This window comes from Plecotus auritus, assembly GCF_963455305.1.
Source record: "Plecotus auritus genome assembly, chromosome: 2".
In the NCBI taxonomy this organism is placed as follows: domain Eukaryota; kingdom Metazoa; phylum Chordata; class Mammalia; order Chiroptera; family Vespertilionidae; genus Plecotus; species Plecotus auritus.
Window position 1 is genome coordinate 121,485,032 of NC_137771.1, and position 20,405 is coordinate 121,505,436.

Sequence of the window (20,405 nt, forward strand, 5' to 3'; positions counted from 1 at the left end):
AGTATTTTTGTATAGGTGGTTGAATCGATTACACATCAACATAGAGCCTCAGTTTAGTTCAAGAAAACATGAGGATTCCTATTAAAGGGGCATTTTTGTCTCAGTCAAGAGCCACTTCTGAGTCCCTTTCTATTAGATTTCTGCAAGTAAGATGTTGCAGAGCAGCTGTCGGTATATCATTCTATCACACATATGTTTTCTTTTCACTGCTGCCTTGGAATTCAAAATTGTATGGCTTGAAAACACATGACCCAATTGGCTGAAGCTAAGTGCCTGTTGGCCTTTGGGTGAGGCTCAAGCTCTCGGCTCATTATCATCTTTTTTTCTCTTTCTTAATTATGATTTTTATTGATTTTCCTTTTAGAGAGAGAGGAAAGGAGAAGGAAAGAGAGAGAGAAACATCAATGAGAGAGAAACAGAGATTGGTTGCCTCCTGCACACCACCCAATGGGGATCGAGTCTACAACCCGGGCATGTGACAACCTCTCTGTGCATGGGTCGACATTCAACCACTGAGCCACACTGGCCAGGCTCACCATCATATTTAACATTCCCTATTTTCCATTTTCTTACAACCAAACTTACATTGCCTTCCTTGCCACCATAGCACCTGGGTGTAAACACTGCACAGGCAGCCTGAAACTTGAATATCTGCACTATAGCGTTCTTTACAGAAGGGCCTGGAGTGTGTATTCCCTGTCGCCTGCCTGCACTGGTGCTGGTGACCTCCTCGAAGTCGGAGTTAACCATTGTTGCTAGTGCTCTACAGCTTCCCTGTTGTAGCCCTGGACCTGAAAGTTCTAAGATGTAGTAACTGTTCCCCACCTCTTGCTTCACAGAATCCTTATCTGCATTGCATGTTGTTTTTGAGAAATCTTGCCTTTTACATTGCTGATCTGTTTTGGCACGGCGGTACAAAGGCATTCTCCTTGTGCTACCGATATTCTTTTTGTTACTTTCATTTTTGCCCATGCCCAATAGGGGCATTTAAAATACCAGCCTTTAGTAATTGGTCTTGGCCCATGGAAAGAATGAAGAATAAACTCAGTCAATTTTTTTTGCAAATATATTTAGCCAAACTAGTACAGCAAGCTAGTTTTAGCTAGCATGCTTATAGTAGGTTGGCGATTGTGTTTTTTGACCCAGAGTTGGGAGCAGGGAGCTTTTACAAGGATAAAAAGTGGGCACAGGGTATAAAATCCTTCCCATCTCTTCTTCAATTTAAGGTGTACTTTCTGAGTTTTGCCTAAAATCTAATGGAGCATATGCAATACTTATTTGAAAAATGAGAAGCAAGTACAATTTGAGTGTCCTTATTAACACGCATAATTGAGCACCTTAAACAAACTACCCTATGTCTTGACTATGAGGAAATCTGGTAATTTTTTTTTTTCCATGTCTTGATTATTTAAAAAAAAATGAGACTATTGCCGAAACCGGTTTGGCTCCGTGGATAGAGCGTCGGCCTGGGGACTCAAGGGTCCCAGATTCGATTCCGGTCAAGGGCATGTACCTTGGTTGCGGGCACATCCCCAGTAGGGGGTGTGCAGGAGGCAGCTGATCGATGTTTCTCTCTCATCGATGTTTCTAGCTCTCTATCCCTCTCCCTTCCTCTCTGTGAAATATCAATAAAATATATTAAAAAAAAGAGACTATTAAAAATAGTTTTTTTATTAGTAGATATACAGTAAAGAATGAAATATATATAAACATGACTTACAAAAATGTTTGAAAAGAACATTGGAAAGATGGGCTGAATGTCTTCCAGCTGGTTAATAGCAAAGAAAGATTGTTTTCATAAGTCATAAGCCAGCAACCATAGCCCATATCTGCACATATTAATTCATTGTTTTTCAGAAAATGGGATGTGTAAGTTTTCATTTTATGTATAACTTGTCACTCATTATTATACATTTTAGATTTTCTTTTTTTTTTTATCAAGTCCAGTTGCTTTCTATGAAAACTGCTCCCCCTCCCCAGGGAAGAATGTATGTGGCCAGCCAGAGAGAGAGAGAGAGAGAGAGAGAGTCTTTCTCCCAGGCACCCTGTTTTTTTTGTCCCAACCATGAACAGGAGAAGTCGTGGCAGCACCTGCCCATATCTAGCTTCCCTTGGTCGAGCCCACTTTTTTTTTATTTTTAATGTAATATAATATTTTATATATATATAAAGAATATATATATATATTGGTTTCAGAGAGGAAGGGAGAGGGAGAAAAAGAAAGATAGAAACATCAATGATGAGAGAGAATCATTGACTGGCTGCCCCCTGCACAGACCCTACTGGGGATCGAGCCCGTAAACTGGGCATGTGCCCTTGACCAGAATCGAACCTGGGACCCTTTAGTCCTCAAGCCAACACTCTATCCACTGAGCCAAACCAGCCAGGGCTCAAGCCCACTTTTAAAAATACTCTAACACCGGAACTCCAGGCTCATGAAGTGGCTTAACCAATCTCTACAGAGGATGTTATTAAAAATGTATTTATATCATCCTCAAAATACTATCAAAAATTGTTTTTTATTGCAAAGTACATAATTTATATATACTTTCCTTTGAAATGCCATGAGATAGATCAGTGGGTGTCTCCTTTTTCTCCTTCAAATCAGACAACTTGACTCCCTTACTACAACAGGCCTCTAGCTGTTGCCTGCCTTTAAGTTGGTCTTGATGTTCCTGCTGAAAAACTGCCCATAACTTACTAACTTAATTATTGTACTTAGAGAGGAAACACACCCCTGAGAATTGTCTTGATTGCTGTCTATTTTCTTATTTGCTGCTTAAAATTCTATATTAACTGACCAGATTAGCGTTTAATTTAAACCTTCTATTTTGATATGATTGAAAAATGTATGTATTATTTTTTTCTTTGATGTCACACAAAAGCATGGAAACTTGCATTTTAATTATTATACTAAATTGGAGAGTAATGCTCAGTGACGATGCTTATTATCACGGCCATTTCCCCATTTACTCCTCTCATTGTGTAACTGAAAGTTACAAACACGCACACAGGGACCTCATTTGAAAGGCGGGAAATCACAGCGTATCTGTGCTTTCATGCATCATATTTCCCCTCCTGGTTTTGGAAGTTTCTGGGTCATGCTGAGCTTTTAGTGGGATGTGCAATTTCTTACACAAGATTTCTCTAAATGGCTGGCATAGAAATAAATAAATAATAGGGTCTAAGCACACATTTGCTGCTGACAGTATCAGAGTAAATTCTTTCACATAGTACAAGATTTCTTTGGACTGGCAGCTGAAAGGAGCTCCTGTTTGGCTCTGTGTGTAGGAGATTCTGGCAATGTGGTAAGGTACAAAGCAGACAAAAAATACTAGCATGATGCTGAATATATTGCGGCTGGATTTCCTCTTGACGGAAATGGAATTCTTTCGGGACTTCATGTGGGACTGGAAGATTTTCCTTGTGATGGCAGTGTAGAAAATGATTAGCAGAAGGAACACAATCCAGAAGATGCCCACAAAGATGTAGTTTGATGCCTTGTGCCACTTGAGTCCCAGTTCGTTTTTAAGCTCCATGCATTTTACATGTGTGCCATCCTTAGCACTCTGGTTGGTCAGGATAATGTTGGGGATAGCGAGCAGGAGCATCAGCAGCCACACCGTCACTGCCAGGAGTTTGCTGTAAGTCACTGACTGGATGGAAGAAGTCAGGAGAGGCTTCACGATTTTGTAATATCTGTCGAAGCTGATGAGCCCAAAGAACATGATGCCGGCGTACATGTTGACGTAGAAGAGCACGGCCGACACCCGGCATACGAACACGCCCAGCTGCCAGGGACCCAGGCCTGAGTCGCTGAGGATCTTGAAGGGGAAGGTCAGGCTCATCAGGAAGTCGGCAACCACAATGTTCTTGAGATAGACGATGAAGCTCTTGGAGCTGGGCACGTAGCAGAAGACCCACCCTGACACGCCATTGAGCAGCACGCCCGCGATGAAGATGAGCAGGTAAAGCACAGGAATGATTTGCTGTGTTATGACGGGGTTTTGGGAGCAGGACTCTGCAGGAGGCTGAGAGGTGGTGGAATTCAACATTTTGTAACTTCTGAAGGAGAGGCCTGGAAAATGAAGTGAAATATTCATTCAGGGCACTTAGGACCTTCCAAGTTAATTGCCAGATAATAAAGCAAAAGACAAGACAGTGAATTTAATCAAACCCACCATTATTCTTGAAATGAAGTTTTTTTATATATTAGACACCCTCCCCTTCTTCCTCCCTGCCCCCCTCCCCTTTTTTTTGAAAAGGCAAACACAGAGTAGTCAGGTGACAGGAAAGAAAAATTGGCGAAGTAGGACAGCCTGAAAACCCTAAGCATTTCCCTAAATGACAGTGGTTCCCTCTAAAACTCCAAAATTCTAGGACATACTCATTTAAATATAGTATCAAAAGGTAATAAAACAGAAAGCAGAGAACTATTCTGTTTCTGTTTCATTTAATTCAAAGCTTTGTTAATACACTAGATTTAAGAGCTGTTGATACAGACCTTACTCTTTAGACAGCGTGCCCTGCACATATGGTGGACACAGCACAGTGTCTGGCAAGCATACACACCCACTGTAGCTGGTGTAACTGATATGGGGCTCTGGGCACCTTTCAAAAGTGAGCTTTTCTCTGTTTGTTTGTTTTTTTTTTTTTCTTTTCCCGTTGAAAAAGTAATTTGCATTATTTTTATAAATTGGAATACAAGCATAAGCAAGTACCTTAGACATTCTAAGAAATGCTTCCAAAGTACATTTCCAATCTGCCCTGTTCAGTACGGCAGCCGCTGGCCACATGCAGAACACTGGAACTGTGGCCGGTCCAGATTGAGATGTACAGCAAGTACAGAATGCATACTGAATTTTACAGACTTTGCACAGAAAAAAAGTAAAATTTATTAATATTTTTAATATTGACCACATTTGAAATAATATTTTAGAAATATTTTGTTAAAATGTATTAGTAATCTTAATTTTACTTTTTAAGAATATGGCTACTAGAAAAGTTAAAATTACATATGTGGCTTGCATCATATTTTTATTGGACACCACTGTTGTAGGTATTACCCAGAACCATCTGAGTTAGGGACTCCTGCATGTTTTTGCTGATGTCAGCCATACTGATTCAGGGCACAGGGAAGATTAGAACTGCCTTGAAAGACTATTTGATGCATCAAAGAAAATATTTACTGCCCATCTCATATGTAAAACAATTTCTTCCTGTCCTCAGGAAGAAGTTCTAGCTCTTTAATGCTGAGCTCCCTTTTTGGTCTGATGGCCGCTCCCTCCTCCTCCAGTGAATCCCTGCTGTCTGGAACCTTCCCACTCCTCCACGAATTCTCTCATTTTGGACTTTTGTACAAACTTTCATTTGTGTGGAAACTCCTTTGATACCTTCTTGGTGGGTAAATTCCCTTCATCCTTGAGGCCTCAGCTTGAGTATCAGTTTCTTCAAGAGACTTCCCACCCAAGCCTTGGAGGGTGCCTGGGTGTGGGGCTCCATCTGTGTGCTCAGAGTTCTGTGCCTCTTTCCTGTCACAACACAGCTCTCAGACTTTGTTTTTTGTTTCTTCTCTTTGTGTATGCTCCTTCAGAGGAGAGAGCTCATGTCATGTTTTACCATTGTATTCCTACCATTATAATTAGAATATTAGGTAGTTAAAATACTTGTGAAATAAATAATACATAATAGCCTATCTAGTAAAGAGGGAATATGCTAATTGACCCTCACACCATCACAAAAGATGGAGGCACCCACAGCCAATAAGGAGGGAATATGCTCATTGACTGCCCCACCCTCTAAGATGGCGGCACCCACAGCCAATAAGGAGGGAATGTGCTAATTGACTTGCCCTGCCCTCAAAGATGGTGGCGACCACAGCCAATAAGGAAGGAATATGCTAATTGACTGCCATACCCTCAAAGATGGCAGCACCCACAAGATGGTGGTGCCCAGTACTCTCAGCCCCCCAGCCACCCAGGGCTGGCCTGTGGTGCAGGCAAGCCTTGGATGGTGGCTGCCCAGCTGCCCAGGGCTGCCTGAGGCTCAGGAAACCAGGGTCGGCTGAGGCTTGCACTGCCGGCAGTGGCAGCAGCTGAGATGTGATGGGGGTGTCACCTTCCCCTGATTGCTGGGTCTCTTCCCGCCCCTGAGGGCTCCCGGACTGTGAGAGGGGGCAGGCCGGGCAGAGGGGACCCCCCCCCCCCTCCAGTGCATGAATTTTCCATTAGTTAACTATATAAAAAGTAATCTATATATATAGAAGGGTAATATGCAAAGTGTTCCCTTGCGAATTTGACCGGGAGACCAGTATTTCGATTGCTTGCTATTACATGCACTGACCACCAGGGGGTGGCACAGAACAAAGGAAAGTCCTGGCCGGCAGCCGGCAGCTGGGGAAGGAAGGCCCTGGCTGGCAGCCGGAAGGCCCCGATCAGCCCTGATTGCCAGCCAGGCCAAGGGACCCTACCCATGCATGAATTTCATGCACCGGACCTCTAGTTATCTAATGAAATAGTGAAGAATTTTCAGAAATCTTTGATAGCCAAATTTTACTTCTTAAGGAAACACTAGAGGCCTGATGCACAAAAATTCATGCAAGAGTAGGCCTTCCTTCTCTCGGCTGCTGGCACAGGCTTCCCTCCGGCACCCAGGACCCAGGCTTCCCTCCGGCTGCTGGAGGTAGAGTGGGGACTGATGGGGTCTTTTGCTGCCCTGGCCTATGTTTTCCTGGCCAGAAGGGACAGTTTGAAGGGTTTCATTGTGTCCTGCCCTCCGTAGGCAGGTTTCATTCTGTCAGATCACCAGCTCAAGCCCTCCTTCCTTGGGGATTGGGTGGAGTACAGGGTGACCCCAAGGCTTACCTCCCAGCACTCTGAGCCTCACAGTAACCCTCTCCCAAAGAAACCCATGGGCATGGCTCTTGTCCAGGGGAAGTTGCACATCTGGCTCGTCATCCGTGCCCCATGTTCATCCTGTAGAAGGCTGGGGTACTCACAAAAATCTCTAACTTGCTAAAGGTGGGGAGCAATTCTGGGAAGCAAAGATACACAATATTTAGCTTCCCAGAGCTGGGTGGGGGCCAGTTTGGCACCTTCGGCAGACAGTCCTGGGCTGCTTCCTTCTGGCTGCCCGCAGGCACCTGGGACCTGGGCTGGCTTCTATCTGGCAGCTGGCTTTGTCCGGAAGGACATCAGGTCTAATTAGCATATTACTCTCTTATTGTTATAGATTATGGAAGCCACAACATATAGACAGTGACAAATTTCCCAGTAGTGATCTAGTGAGAGCTGCAGTTCCTTTTCTTATAGAAATTGTGTAAAGACATTTTCTCAGTCTTGGGATGTACATTTTTAAGCTGCAACATGTCTGCCTATAGCCTGACACCGTGGGTCTAGAACTGTTTCCAGGTTCCTCAGAGTGTGGAGGACCTGAGCATGTGCCCTGGTGCCGCACACCACTGCCAGCCCTGCTTCTCACTCTGAGGTTGGCAGAAGCACTGACTAGCGCAGAACCAGAGTAGGCATGCCTTCTGCAGTGGATACTCAAGGCACGCTTGAATGGATGTTTTCCCTCAAATAACTTGTGGTTTTGGCCTGTTTTTAAGCAATTGCAAGTTTTCCTTTTAGGATGTTAAAGTTTGAGACATGCTGGGGGAAGGTGTGGATCATCCCTGTTGCCTGCCCTGCTGTCTGCTTGGATCCAGCAGAGGCATACATAAGGGACACTCTGCATGAGTAAAAAGCTCAAGGTAAATCCAAGACAATTTTGGTAGTACTTTTCCAGCTCTTAGGTAGTGTTTCCTTTAGCAATAGTGTTGATGGTAGGGTATTGTGTCCTGTAGGTACATATTTTACTGTGCTTGATCTTGGAGTCTCAGAGCATGGCAGCCTTTTTGTACAGTGATAGATTGAGAGACGTGTGAAAAAGGAGTTATCGTAAGGCATCTATAGTGAGGCCAATTTTATATATTGAGACCAAAAGGCAGGGTTATGTGATGGATGAAAAACAGGACAAGCTTATGAGACATGTATCACTTTTGAAACATTTTGCCCAGTCTCCTCTCCTTATCTTTAGTATAGAGATGGTTTAATGCCCCGATAAAGGGACCTATTGAAACTTCAAGTCATTTTGGAAATGAAGAAATGCTGACTTTATGCAATCACATAAAGATAAACAAGAACCAAATGAATCAGAAAGAAAACAAAGAATGTCTTGGGGTAGCCCAACAGCCCTCCCTCCCCTGCCCCATGCTCCCATTTGACTTACTTTTTCTAAGCTCCTTGCTCTAGCCCATTAAAGATAAAGACAGGCAAAGGGAAGGGGAAAAACAGGAAAGGACCTCTGGGTGATGATCAACTGAAAAAGTGGCCAGCCAGTTTGTGGAGCCGTAGCCAACCCTGCCCCCAAGGCAGTTAATTCTGAGATGATAACTGAATTTCTGTAATGAAAGTGGTCGTTACATTAACCTTGAGTCTTCAGGAATGCAAACACTGCTCACTAAAGATCTCTCTATGTGGCAGAACTTTTAAAAGACACATAACTGTATAAGTCTTCAGCTTCTCGTGGTGGATCTCTTCCTTGCTCCTCAAATGCAGGCAAGGGCGAGTGGAGTAACATGGTGTTTGGTAACATAATTAAAGAATGTGGTGGAATGGAATTTATAAGCCCAAAGACAGCTCTGTAATAGTGGCCTATGAATTGCTTTTACTCAACTTTTTTTGCACAGCTAGAATATGAATGCTACAGGTTCATTCTAATGTAGATGGTGCATGCACTCATGTTTTCGTGCTGTGTAAGGTCTCGGGGTGCTGCACTGTTTTCAAGTGGAAGGGTGTTGCATATAACTCTAGGGCTCTTTCTGATGAGAAGAATTTAGTTGCCACAGGGCCATGCAAAGCAGTGCTCACCCCAGAAATATATTCATCTGAATAAAAATATGCTGAGCCTGGCAGGAGTGGCTCAGTGGTTGAGCGTCGACCTATGAACCAGGAGGTCATGATTTGATTCCCGGTCAGGGCACATGCCCAGTTGCGGCTTGATCCCAGTGTGGGGTGTACAGGAGGCAGCCGATCAATGATTCTTTCTCATCATTGATGTTTCTATCTCTCTCTCCCTCCCCCTTCCTTTCTGAAGTCAATAAAAATATGTTGAAGAAAACCACACATGCTGAGGTCATTACTCATCTTCTGAGTAATTACAGTCACCCATTTTTCTCTTCTATCCAGGCCATTTCCCACCATTCTGATCGTGTGCCTTAATCCTACTTTCTCTGAAGAAGGGCAATTATTCCTTCATGATATTTTGATAAAATTATTAAAACTTGTGATAATACTAGAGGGTTTTTTCAATTACCTTTAAAAAAAATTTTTTTTGTATGAAGTTTCTTTTCAATGAAGTAATTTTCAGTGAATGCTTGTCATCTTGAAGTGGACAAAGTATTCTTTACAGATGATCCTATTTATAGAAGAAAAATGAAGAATTAATTAAGTTAAATGAACACCAGAGTGTTTTTATTGGAGAAGTATGTATGGTAGCAGTGTAAATACTTTTAAAATTCAGCTGGTAAAGTTGTGCAATATTTCAACATGTTAATTTGTTGTTTTTCTATACTGGTCTTGGTTGTCAATATTAGTAATTATTGATTTGGTGTGAACTCCTGTGGAAAACTTACAAACTCTTGAGAGTGTTGGACATAAAGTATATTTAATAATTGGTTTATTTTCTCCCCCCCACCCCTCCCATGGAAGCAGATGTTCAAATCAGCTCAGTGAATTACTAAAGTTAACAATTGATCATTTTAGCCAGGAAATCGTAGACAGGATTTTTTTTTTAAACCTTCACACTATTGACATCTTGGTCCAGGTAGTTATTTGTTTTGGACCACTGGCCTTATCCTCCACATTATAAGGTGTTTAGTAGCATTCCTGGCTTTTATCTCCTAGATCAAACATGTCAAACTCATGGCCCGTGGGCCACATGCCTCGTTTAAACAGAAGGCACGTGGCCCGCTGGCCACAAGTTTGACATGCTTGTCCTAGATAGAATTTGTAATAAGATGTCTCCAAATGTTGCCAAGTATTCTGAGGGGACCACACTGTCCCTGGTTGATGACTGCTGGTCTGATGAGAGGGATGTGAGCAGAGATAACACCTGAAAGCACATTGTCTGGCAGGGAAAGGATAAGTTTGGTCGAGGTTGTCACCTTCTTAACCAGCTCTTCTCAAACTCCACTGTGCACACACGTTTCTTGGGGATCTCGTGGAAATGAACACTCAGATCCCATAGGTATGTAGTTGGGTGTGATGTTGGCCCAACGTCCACATTTTCAGTAGCATATGTTTTTTTTTTTTCAGACCCTGTACACCAAGAACATTTAATAAATATTTGGTGAGGAGGGTAAAAAAACCTTGTTTTTCTTTACTGTAGTTAAGACTCCAGATAGGAATCAGTTACATTATAGGCCGCCCTGAAATCTAGGATCTTCCTTAGTCTATTCATTCAGATTTCATCATCAATAACTCATTCTCATGGTCTCCTGGAAATGTAATTATGTATTTTATAGACATCTACTTGAGAATACGTGATAAAGAAATCTTATATTTCCTGTAATATTCCTAAAAGGTCATGAAGTTCTCTTTAGGAAAATAAAGGGATGAAGTTCCTTGTGGAGCAGCATTATATGTGATCCACAATGGTGCTGAGCATGATCTGATCAGGATGAGATGTTCTAGCTTCATGGCAGTGCTTAGTCCTGGGGAGGAAGGGGGAGAAGGCTGGTGTACTTTGGTTGGGCTTTTGCTATATTTCTGGTACTTCATCTCTTAAATTTGGAAACCATTATGGCTAAATATTACTATCATCAGTTAACACTGGGTGATTGGGTACATTGGTTTTGCAAACATTAGTTTCTGCACTTTTATTTTTTATATTTGAAATATTTCATAATTAGAAAGAAATGTATATGGAGAATGAATTGCTTTCAAATCATCCTTTTCTCAGCGCCCACCTCTGATGAGCGTCTTTCTTCCCGTCCTTTGTTCCATTCTTAAGAAGTTACAGTCTGGTGTCTTCTCCTACCTCTTGCCATTCCAAGTCCAAGCATCAAAAGCTTTAACTGATGCCCTAGATCTTTTCATATTTGTCTCCAGATGACTCATAACATTAGAAAATAGTATAGGTGTGTGTAATCATTGTGTACACTGCTGAATGAACTAAAGCCATTTTCTTATCACTGCTGGTTTTATCTTCCTTGTCCAAATTGTACTCTCTTGATTTCCCTTTTTGGTGCCAGTATATCATGGTTTCCAGAACAGTTAGAATGGTTTGAATGGAGGGATTTCTGTATGGACTGCATTGTCAGTATTGACATATTTAGTAATATCTTGTTATTAAATATCTTATATATATATTTTTTATTGTCTAAAGTTTTACATATGTCTCCTTTTTCCCCAGTTGACCCCCCCCCCTAACCCCCCAGTCATTCCCACCCCGGGCAAGACCCACCGCCCCAGTGTCTGTGTCCATTGGTTATGCTAATATGCATGCATACAAGTCCTTTGGTTGCTCTCTAACCCCCCATCCCCCTACCATTTGTCTCTGGATCTATTATTGTTCATCAAATTATGTTGATCATTATATCCTACATATGAGTGAGATCATGTGATAAATATCTTATATTTTATTTTTAAAAATCTTTTATACTATTCAATTGTCTTAATTCTAAGCATGTCATCATGCTCCTGGCCTTTCTTTCTTTCTTTCTTTTTTTTTTTTTTAATCTTTATTGTTCACATTATCACAGGTGTTCCTCTTTTTTTTCCCTCCATAGCTCCCCTCCACCTGATTCCCTACCCCACCCCATGCCCTTACCCCCCGCCACTGTCTTCATCCATAGGTGTAAGATTTTTCTCCAATCTCTTCCTGCACCCCTCACACCCCCTTCCCCCTGAGAATTGTCAGTCCACTCCCTTTCTATGTCCCTAATTCTATTATATTCACCAGTCCATTCTGTTCTTCAGATTTTATATTCACTTGATTTTTAGATTCACTTGTTGGTAGTTATGTATTTGATGTCATTTTGTTATTCATAATTTTTATCTTTACCTTTTTCTTCTTCTTCCTCTTCTTAAAGAATACCCTTCAGCATTTCATGTAATCCTGGTTTGGTGGTGATGAACTCCATTAGCTTTTTCTTGTCTGTGATGCTCTTTATCTGACCTTCAACTCTGAATGATAGCTTTGCTGGGTAGAGTAATCTTGGTTGTATGTTCTTGCTGTTCATCACTTTGAATATTTCTTGCCACTCCCTTCTGGCCTGCATAGTTTCTGTTGAGAAATCAGCTGACAGTCATATGGGTGCTCCCTTGTAGGTAACTAACCGTTTTTCTCTTGCTGCTTTCAAGATTCTCTCTTTGTCTTTTGCCCTTGGCATTTTAATTATGATGTGTCTTGGTGTGGTCCTCTTTGGATTCCTCTTGTATGGGGTTCTGTGAGCTTCCTGAACCTGTAAGTATATTTCTTTCACCAGGTAGGGTAAGTTTTCTGTCATTATTTCTTCTAATAGGTTTTCAATATTTTGCTCTCTCTCTTCTTCTGGCACCCCAAAAATTCGGATGTTGGTACACTTAAAGTTGTCCCAGAGGCTCCTTACACTATCTTCATATTTTTGGATTCTTTTTCTTTTTGTTTTTCTGCTTGGGTGTTTTTTGTTTTCTCATATTTCAGATTTTTGGTTTGATTCTTGGGGTACGTTGATCTACAGTTGAGTTTCTGTATATTCTTTATTTTAGACAGTGTATGCTTAATTTCTGACTGGTCCTTTTCCATTTTTTTGGCATTCTCATTAAGATCCTTAAAGGTCTCACTAAGTTCCTCAGCGGTTTTTAGAAGATTCTTGAGTAACCTTATAAATGTGGTTCTGAACTCTATGTTGTCCAGTAGTTTGCTTTCCTCCATTTCTTTCATTCGTGACATGTTTCTTTGTCTCCGCATTTTGCTGCTTCCCTGTGTTGATGGAGTGGCTTTGTGTGGTAGGTGATCTATAGGGGCCAGTAGCTCAGCCTCCCCAATCACCTGAGGTGGACGCCTTTGGGACACCCCTTTGTGGGCTGAATGCAAAGTCTTGGTGTAGTTAAGCCTTGATTGCTGTTGGTACACTGGGAGGAATTGACCTCCAGGCCAATTGGCTGTGAGGACCCGCTGTGGCTATAATGGAAGAACTGCTGCGCTGGGACACGCTTATGGTGCAGGACTTGTTTCAGTGGGGCTTTGGTGCTCACTGAGTCTGCCTCTTGAATGTGTCACTTATGGATGTGAGGAGTTGAAATCTGGTGTCTCACACTGACCACTAGGTACGCTGGCTTCTGGATCTCTAATGGGGTGCAGGTCAGCTACTGTCTGAGGCCACCCAGCAGGCGCTACAGTGAGAACTACAGTTTTCTCCTCTTTGCTTGGGGTTTGGAGGTTTTGGAGCTGTCTGACCTGGGCTGCAAGTTTCCTAGGTTAAGCTGCGATAGGGCAGGGCATTCATATGCTAAAGCCACTGCTTGGAGCTTGATTGGGTTTGTAGATTGTGCGGGGTGGGGTCTCAGTCACTAGGCTAGGGCGTGGCAAACAACGATGACTGACAGTTAGCCGGCTCTGTGTCTCCGACTGTGTCCCCGAGTCCCGCGCCCCAGCACAGTAAACAATTATTCCTGCACACAGCCCTGCAAGCAAGCCACCCTCACTTTCCGACCCCACGGCAGACAGTCCAGCTTCTCCCTGTAGGAGTTTGGGTCCCCCGTGTCTCCCCAGAAACTGGAGTTCAGAGTAATCGGGAGCTTGTCTCCCTTCGGGTTGAAAAAAGCAGCGCTCCCAGACGCCCGTTGCCAGCCCGATTCGCGTGCCTCCGTACCTCAGCTTTTCAGCGCTTGTGCACATCTCACTGCTCTTTTCTTTCCTTCTAGTTGTAGAACTTCCACTCAGCCAGCTTTCCCGTGGTTCTGGGTGATAGATGTTTTGTCTTTTAGTTGTAGTTTTGAAATTGTTGTGTGAGGCAGCAGTTTAGGTGTTTACCTACGCCGCCATCTTGGATCCTCCAGTCCTCAGTGAGTTTTTAATGCCCGCTCCTGGCCTTTCTTATTCCAAGGTCAATTGGATATTTTAGAATTTCTTGTGTCTTGACTTTTGGTCTTGCCTCTCTCCCCAATGTTCTTGTGGGTTGGTAAATAATGTTCTTTGCTTCTAGGTCCAAGACCTCTGTTAAGAGGAAGTCATTACAAGCATGCCAGTTTATTTCATGGAAATCACTATATTTTTCTCTGTAATGGACCGTCCCTCTGGCTTCCCATTAAGCTCTTTCTACTTGCTCCTTACTAAATTCTCACAGTGGCTGTCTGGCTCCTTCTGCTCTCCTCATGGCTTCTGGTATATGCTACCTCTAGCTCAGCCGGGGAAACTCACTCTCTCCTTCACTTGAAAAAATAAGCCTATTATCTTCCTTCATTTCCCTGAATATTGAATGTTTGACACTCAACAGTTTTCATAGGCTGCCAGGGACATCACTTGTAATTTATCATTCGTTCCCCAGTTATTTTTCCTGACCTCTTTGTAGCACTTGATGGTATTGATTTCCTCTTGTTGAACTCTTGTGTTCTTAAGATGCATTGTAACCTTTGGCTTTTGCATATTCCCAGTTTTCTTCCTTTGCCAAGACCTTCTGTTCATTTGCTTATCAGAACACGTTTGCCAGGCACTGTGGAAGTCCATCGGCCAAGGCACCTCTCAGGAAGGTCACAGTCTAGGAGGCTGAACAAAGTGGCACTCTGGCTGCAGCAGGGGCTGTCATGGGAGGTGGCAGCACAGAAGCAGAAGGGGCACAGCACCAGCACCAGCCAGCTTCAGGAATGGTGAGAGCACGTGACAATGAGTGCGGACAGTATGCTCCCTCCATTTAGTCAGGCAAAGTGGGAAAAGTGGGGCGTTTTGGGCAGAGAGAGCTACTAGGTACATTCACTAAGACACTTGAGGTGATGGCACAGTGGGGGGACATGGATTGCCCAAACTTTGGGGTAACATAGTAGAGTCTTGCCAGTGAGTTTCTATTACCTCTATCATGCAAATGAGCGCACTGATGCTTAGAATGCCAAGTAACTTACCAAAAGCAAATTGGGCAGCTAACATGACTAGACAAGCTTCAAACTCAGGTCTCTTCAGCTCTAGGCCAGTGGGCTGTGTGGGCAGCATATTTTGTGCTTGTTGATGAGTCTGAGCTTGTACACAGGCCCTTCAGCAGTCTTCTGCAGTCTTGCCTTTAGGAGTCACTCAGACCCTATTTTTTAAGAGAAGACGAATGCGTGCATGGGTGTTTGTGAGTGTGAGTGAGTTTGTGAATGTGTGTGACCTGCTGTTGATCAGGGTTCTCAGTGGCTACAGGTGTGGATTCCTTCACTCTCTCCAGTTAGCCTCCAGGTGCCACATCGTGGAGAACCTCCGTTTTATTTGCCATTTTCTGAAAGTAGAAATGTGTTTCTGACTTTTGATTTTGACTCAGCTTTCTATGTCCTGCACTGGTATCCAAGTAAAGGCATGGAATCGACTGTTTGTATTGGAGTTGAGAGCAAACAACATTAACCTGTAGGGGTGGAGCCTGCAGCTGGGACCCAGAGCAGCTGCAGGGGTTTGGGTGCCTGTGCACTGGTTAGCCGGGGCCCTGGAGTGGGGCTGTCTCTGCTTGCTGCTGCTGCTCACTTTCGTGAATTAATTCTCAATCAGGTCTGACTTGATTTTCCTGACTCCTGGCCACCATGGCCCATTGATTTCCCCTTCAGTTAGAGTCTAGTTCGGTGACAAACATGCTTGAATTTAACTTAAAATTGGATGAATGATATTGTCACATATTTTGAGAAACTGTGCGAGTTCTTATATTAGAAATATCTCCATGTGTTTGTTAAACTGAATTGCAGCACCTAGGAGCTTCCTCTTCACCAAAGCATAAGCTTGACTCTGTTTTGACTGCCAGGTCCTTCCTGGACCCTCCTAGTCAGACTCTAAAACTCACAAAGATCAAAAGCCTGAGTTGTTGCTACAAACAGAGCCAACTTTTGATTATGGGTGATAATGGGCAGAGTAATGGTTAATGGCTAAAAGCTGATAATGCCCAAACTGAGTCTTAACTTTTAATTCCAACCCCTTCCCCTAAAACACTTTTAGCAGAACTCGAAGCAAGGCATAAGACCAGCACATTTAAAAACTTGGATCTGTCTCATTTCTTGTGGTTGTACAGTTTCATCATGGGAGCTGCCAGAAGAGGGCAAGGTGTGGCGCAGGCACCAAACTTTTAGGGCCATGAAAATGGCCCCCCATCACTAGCCTCCGTACCATCTGGAGTGTCAGGATTGTTTTGCGTACAATTTTTGGTATAGCCCAGGGTTTCACAACCTTGGCACTGTTGACATTTTTTGTTCCAGTTCTTTGTGGGCAAACTGTCCTGTGCATTCAGGGGTCCTCAAACTACGGCCCACGGGACACATGTGGCCCACCAAGGACATTTATCCGGCCCGCCGGGTGCTGCTGCCTGTCCTGCTTAGCAGCCGACTTGTCCCGGGCCCGCAGTGCGCATAGGAATTTGTTCATAGTTTTTTTTTTAAACTATAGTCCGGCCCTCCAATGGTCTGAGGGACCGTGAACTGGCCCCCTGTTTAAAAAGTTTGAGGACCCCTGGAGCTGCATCCCTGGCTCTGTTCATTAGGTGGCAGCAGAACCCCATGATCTGAACCAAAGAACTCTCCAGACAGTTCGAAATACTCCCAAGTTGAGATCTATTGGAATAGAGGGGTGGGCAAACTTTTTGACTCGAGGGCCACAATGGGTTCTTAAACTGGACCGGAGGGCCGAAACAAAAGCATGGATGAAGTGTTTGTGTGAACTAATATAAATTCAAAGTAAAGGAGCGGAGGAGAGAGCAAGAGAACCCTCCGCTCTTTCGGCTCCGCGGGCCTGATAGAACAGCCAAACGGGCCGGATTCGGCCCATGGGCCGTAGTTTGCCCACGGCTGGAATAGACCCTTAATGGTAGGTGGATTTGATATTATTTTGATATAGGAAGATAATTTAGTCAGCTCTTTTGTTGGTGCTAAGACTTAACTGGATATTGAGTAATTTATCAACAGTGAGTAATTCATAAGCTTTGGCTTTGCAATGTGAAGTAAGCTTTCTTGACAGCTTTATTGGAGTAATGGGCAGACAGTGCACGATAATATTGCTTGCAGTGAACCTTGGTTAGACTGTGGCTCAGTTTCTTACTACCTGTGATACCAGGATGGTTACTAACTGTGTCTGTGCTTCAGTTTTACATCTCTAAAATGAGGGGGTAGTGCTTGCTACGTCACAGGGCTCTGTTCCTGTAAGAATCACATTCCTGGTGCCTGTCAGTGTATACTCAGAATAACACTGGGGGTTCAGTGAGTGGCTCAGATGGCAGCAGAATGATCAGATGTTTCTGGGACTCAGTCTGCCAGACTTCCCTGGGGCCAATAATACCTCTATTATAAAAACCCCTTGGCCGTGATGCCGTCACGCCATCATGACCAAAGACTGGTCACCAGGAGGCTACGTGCGCGGCGAGGCACGTGTGGATGGGCAGGGACTTGATTCTGGGTCCCACGTCCCACCCGGTGTGGTGGGGTTCAATCTGGGTCCTGCCTCCCGCCTAGCATAGCAGGAGTTAGTCTGGGTCCTGCCAGCGTGGCGGGTCTGGGTCTCGCTCGATATCGTGTGCTGGGCCTCTAGTCTACACTAATAAAAGAGAAACATGCAAATTGACCATCACTCCGCTATGCCCACCAGCCAATCAGGAGAGAATATGCAAATTAGAAGGATAAAGATGGCGGCCGCCCAGCTGCTCCAGGCATGGAGTGGCCGGGTGGGGCAGGACGTCTGCTATGAGAGGGAGGGCGAGGGGGCGAAGGGATCTACAGGAGCAGCACTCAGGCCGCAGCGAAGACGAAGACTGCAGACTCCAGAGCCTACAGTGAAGACGAAGATGGCAGACTCTGGCAGACTCCTGCCGGAGCGAAGGCCTGGGTACTGGGTGCCGGAGGAAAACTGGTGCTGGAAGCCAAGGGAAGGAAGGCCTCTTGGATGAATCTCTTCATGCAATGGGCCTCTAATAAATAATATAAATATCTAGGACTTGAGGTGGGAGTGGGAATATAGCAGAGAAGTGATTCCTACACACTTTAAACCTAAATTATTTTCTACACAGTCCCCTAGTTGTCCACACTGATTTGAAGCTGATGTTCTTTAGCACTGTGATTCAGGGCTGCAGAGGCCCGAGCCTTTTCCCGTCTTTAGACCTCCTTGGGGTGTCTGACTCAGCAGTGCTCACATCGGGGAGGTGAGGGGGCTGTGCTTCTTATGGTCCCTCTGTTCTGGGCCCTCTCAGCTGTGGGGAGTACATGTGAAGTCCAGAGGACTCTATGCTCATATTCATCAATTCCATACAAGCCTGTGTGTTTGGTGAGAGGGGTGTAGATCTATGAAAATTCCAACTTCAGAGCTTTGGGAACTGATTCCTTTGTCTGGAATTAGATCGAGCCCTTGAATTGCTGACTTTTTCCAGCCTGTTCTTTCTCAGCACTTGTTTGGAATATGTGGTTTTATTCCCTGGGGCCAGACAAGGAAATGAGTCTCTGACCTCTTTTTGCCTCACTGGGATGGTGTTTGCATTTCCCAATTAAGCATGCAGTACTCAGCTCTCCAGATCTTGGGGCTCAGAGCATTAATGCATGTCCCTTTGCTGTGGGGCTGGGGAAGATTTTCATTTCTGAGAAACCAACAGCTTTAACTACTTAGCTATATGTCAACCACCTGTATGTTTGTTCTAGATTCAGGCTTATGTAGCCAAAGGAAAGTAATATAAATATCTAGGACTTGAGGTGGGAGTGGGAATATAGCAGAGAAGTGATTCCCACACACTTTAAACCTAAATTATTTTGTACTTTCTACCTGTTGGAGGACTCAGTAACCTTTTATTTCAATAAAATATAGTGATAATAACTTATAAATTGGGCAGTTCTTTAAATGAATTTTTATTTTGTTAGACACAGCACGTGACAACAAAGCAAGTGTGCTCGTTTCAAAATGAGTAGGACTTAAATTCAAAAGATGCGTTTCTGTGCAGCCTAAAGGTGGTGCTCAGATTGCATATGAAACAAAGGAGCTGTGCTTTTTATGAATCCTGAGCCCACAGGTTGAGTTGAATGTACATGTCTTTTTTATATAATTCCATTTGACCTGGTCACTTGCAGATTCTTTTCATCTTTTTTTTTTTTTTTTTTTTTTTTTTAAATATATTTTATTGATATTTTACAGAGAGGAAGGGAGAGGGACAGAGTTAGAAACATCGATGAGAGAGAAACATTGATCAGCTGCCTCCTGCACACCCCCCACTGGGGATGTGCCCGCAACCAAGGTACATGCCCTTGACCGGAATCGAACCCGGGACCCTTGAGTCCGCAGGCCGATGCTCTATCCACTGAGCCAAACCGGTTTCGGCTGCAGATTCTTTTCAATAAATACAGTCAACCCTTGGTATCCGTAGGTTTCACATGCTTGGATTCAATCACCCACCATGTACAACAGTATTTTCACATTCACAACATGGTTTTCCAGCCACAGATTGATTGAAACACTGTTTTTGATCTGTAGTTGGCTGAACTGCAGAGTAAAGGACCAGCTATAGCTATTAGGGAGCCAGGAGTCATTTACAGGTCGTCACCTGAATGGGGGCTGGCATTCCTAATGCCCACGTTGTTCCAGGGTCAGCTGTGTTTCGCTTTTTCAAAGGATTTCAATATGTCAGTCAGGTACATTGTAATAGCTCTTCCAAGGGAGCTGTTAGATGCCATTTCATTATTGCTTCAGGTGCAATATCTGTCTGTAAATGTCTGAGAGTAAGCAGCACTCCTGTCCGCCGGCTCAGGCTTTGCAGTACTGTGCTCACCGCTGCCTCCGACCAGGACCAGTTCTGTTTCACTCCATACTTTTTTTTTTTTTTTTTTTTTTTTAATGTAACCTACACCAGCTTTCTTCTCATCTTTTTCCTTACATTATTACTTTTCTTTTTTGTATTTTTAGTGTCTCTCTCTGTCCAGTGGCTATTTGCCTTCCAGGTATAACCTGCACAGTCCTTAATAAAACAGTAGAAACCTGTAATCTACAAGTCATGACATCTCAGCATCTATAAACTTCTGAAACCATTTCCATCCTTAAAATAATAAAAGTAAGAACCCTCTGTAGGTGGAGAAGAAGTGGTCCCCAGTCCCATTTTGCTCATTCTGTTTCTAAGTATCACTTCCCACTAAAAGGAACTAGGGTTTTCTTGGAGAAATAACTAATCTGAAATCAGGCTTAGGGAAAAT

At 43.6% G+C, this 20,405-nt stretch overlaps 2 protein-coding genes across 2 annotated transcripts in view; one reads left to right on the plus strand and one right to left on the minus strand.

Annotated features, from left to right (window-relative positions):
* MED12L (mediator complex subunit 12L) overlaps positions 1 to 20,405 on the plus strand; it is a 411,338-nt gene that overhangs the window by 163,894 nt on the left and 227,039 nt on the right. The window lies entirely within an intron of this gene.
* P2RY14 (purinergic receptor P2Y14) lies at positions 3,039 to 4,055 on the minus strand (the record flags this gene model as incomplete). Its single annotated transcript, XM_080653799.1, has 1 exon — positions 3,039 to 4,055. The coding sequence occupies one exon, from the start codon at positions 4,053 to 4,055 to the stop codon at positions 3,039 to 3,041; it is 1,017 nt and encodes a 338-aa protein (XP_080509925.1).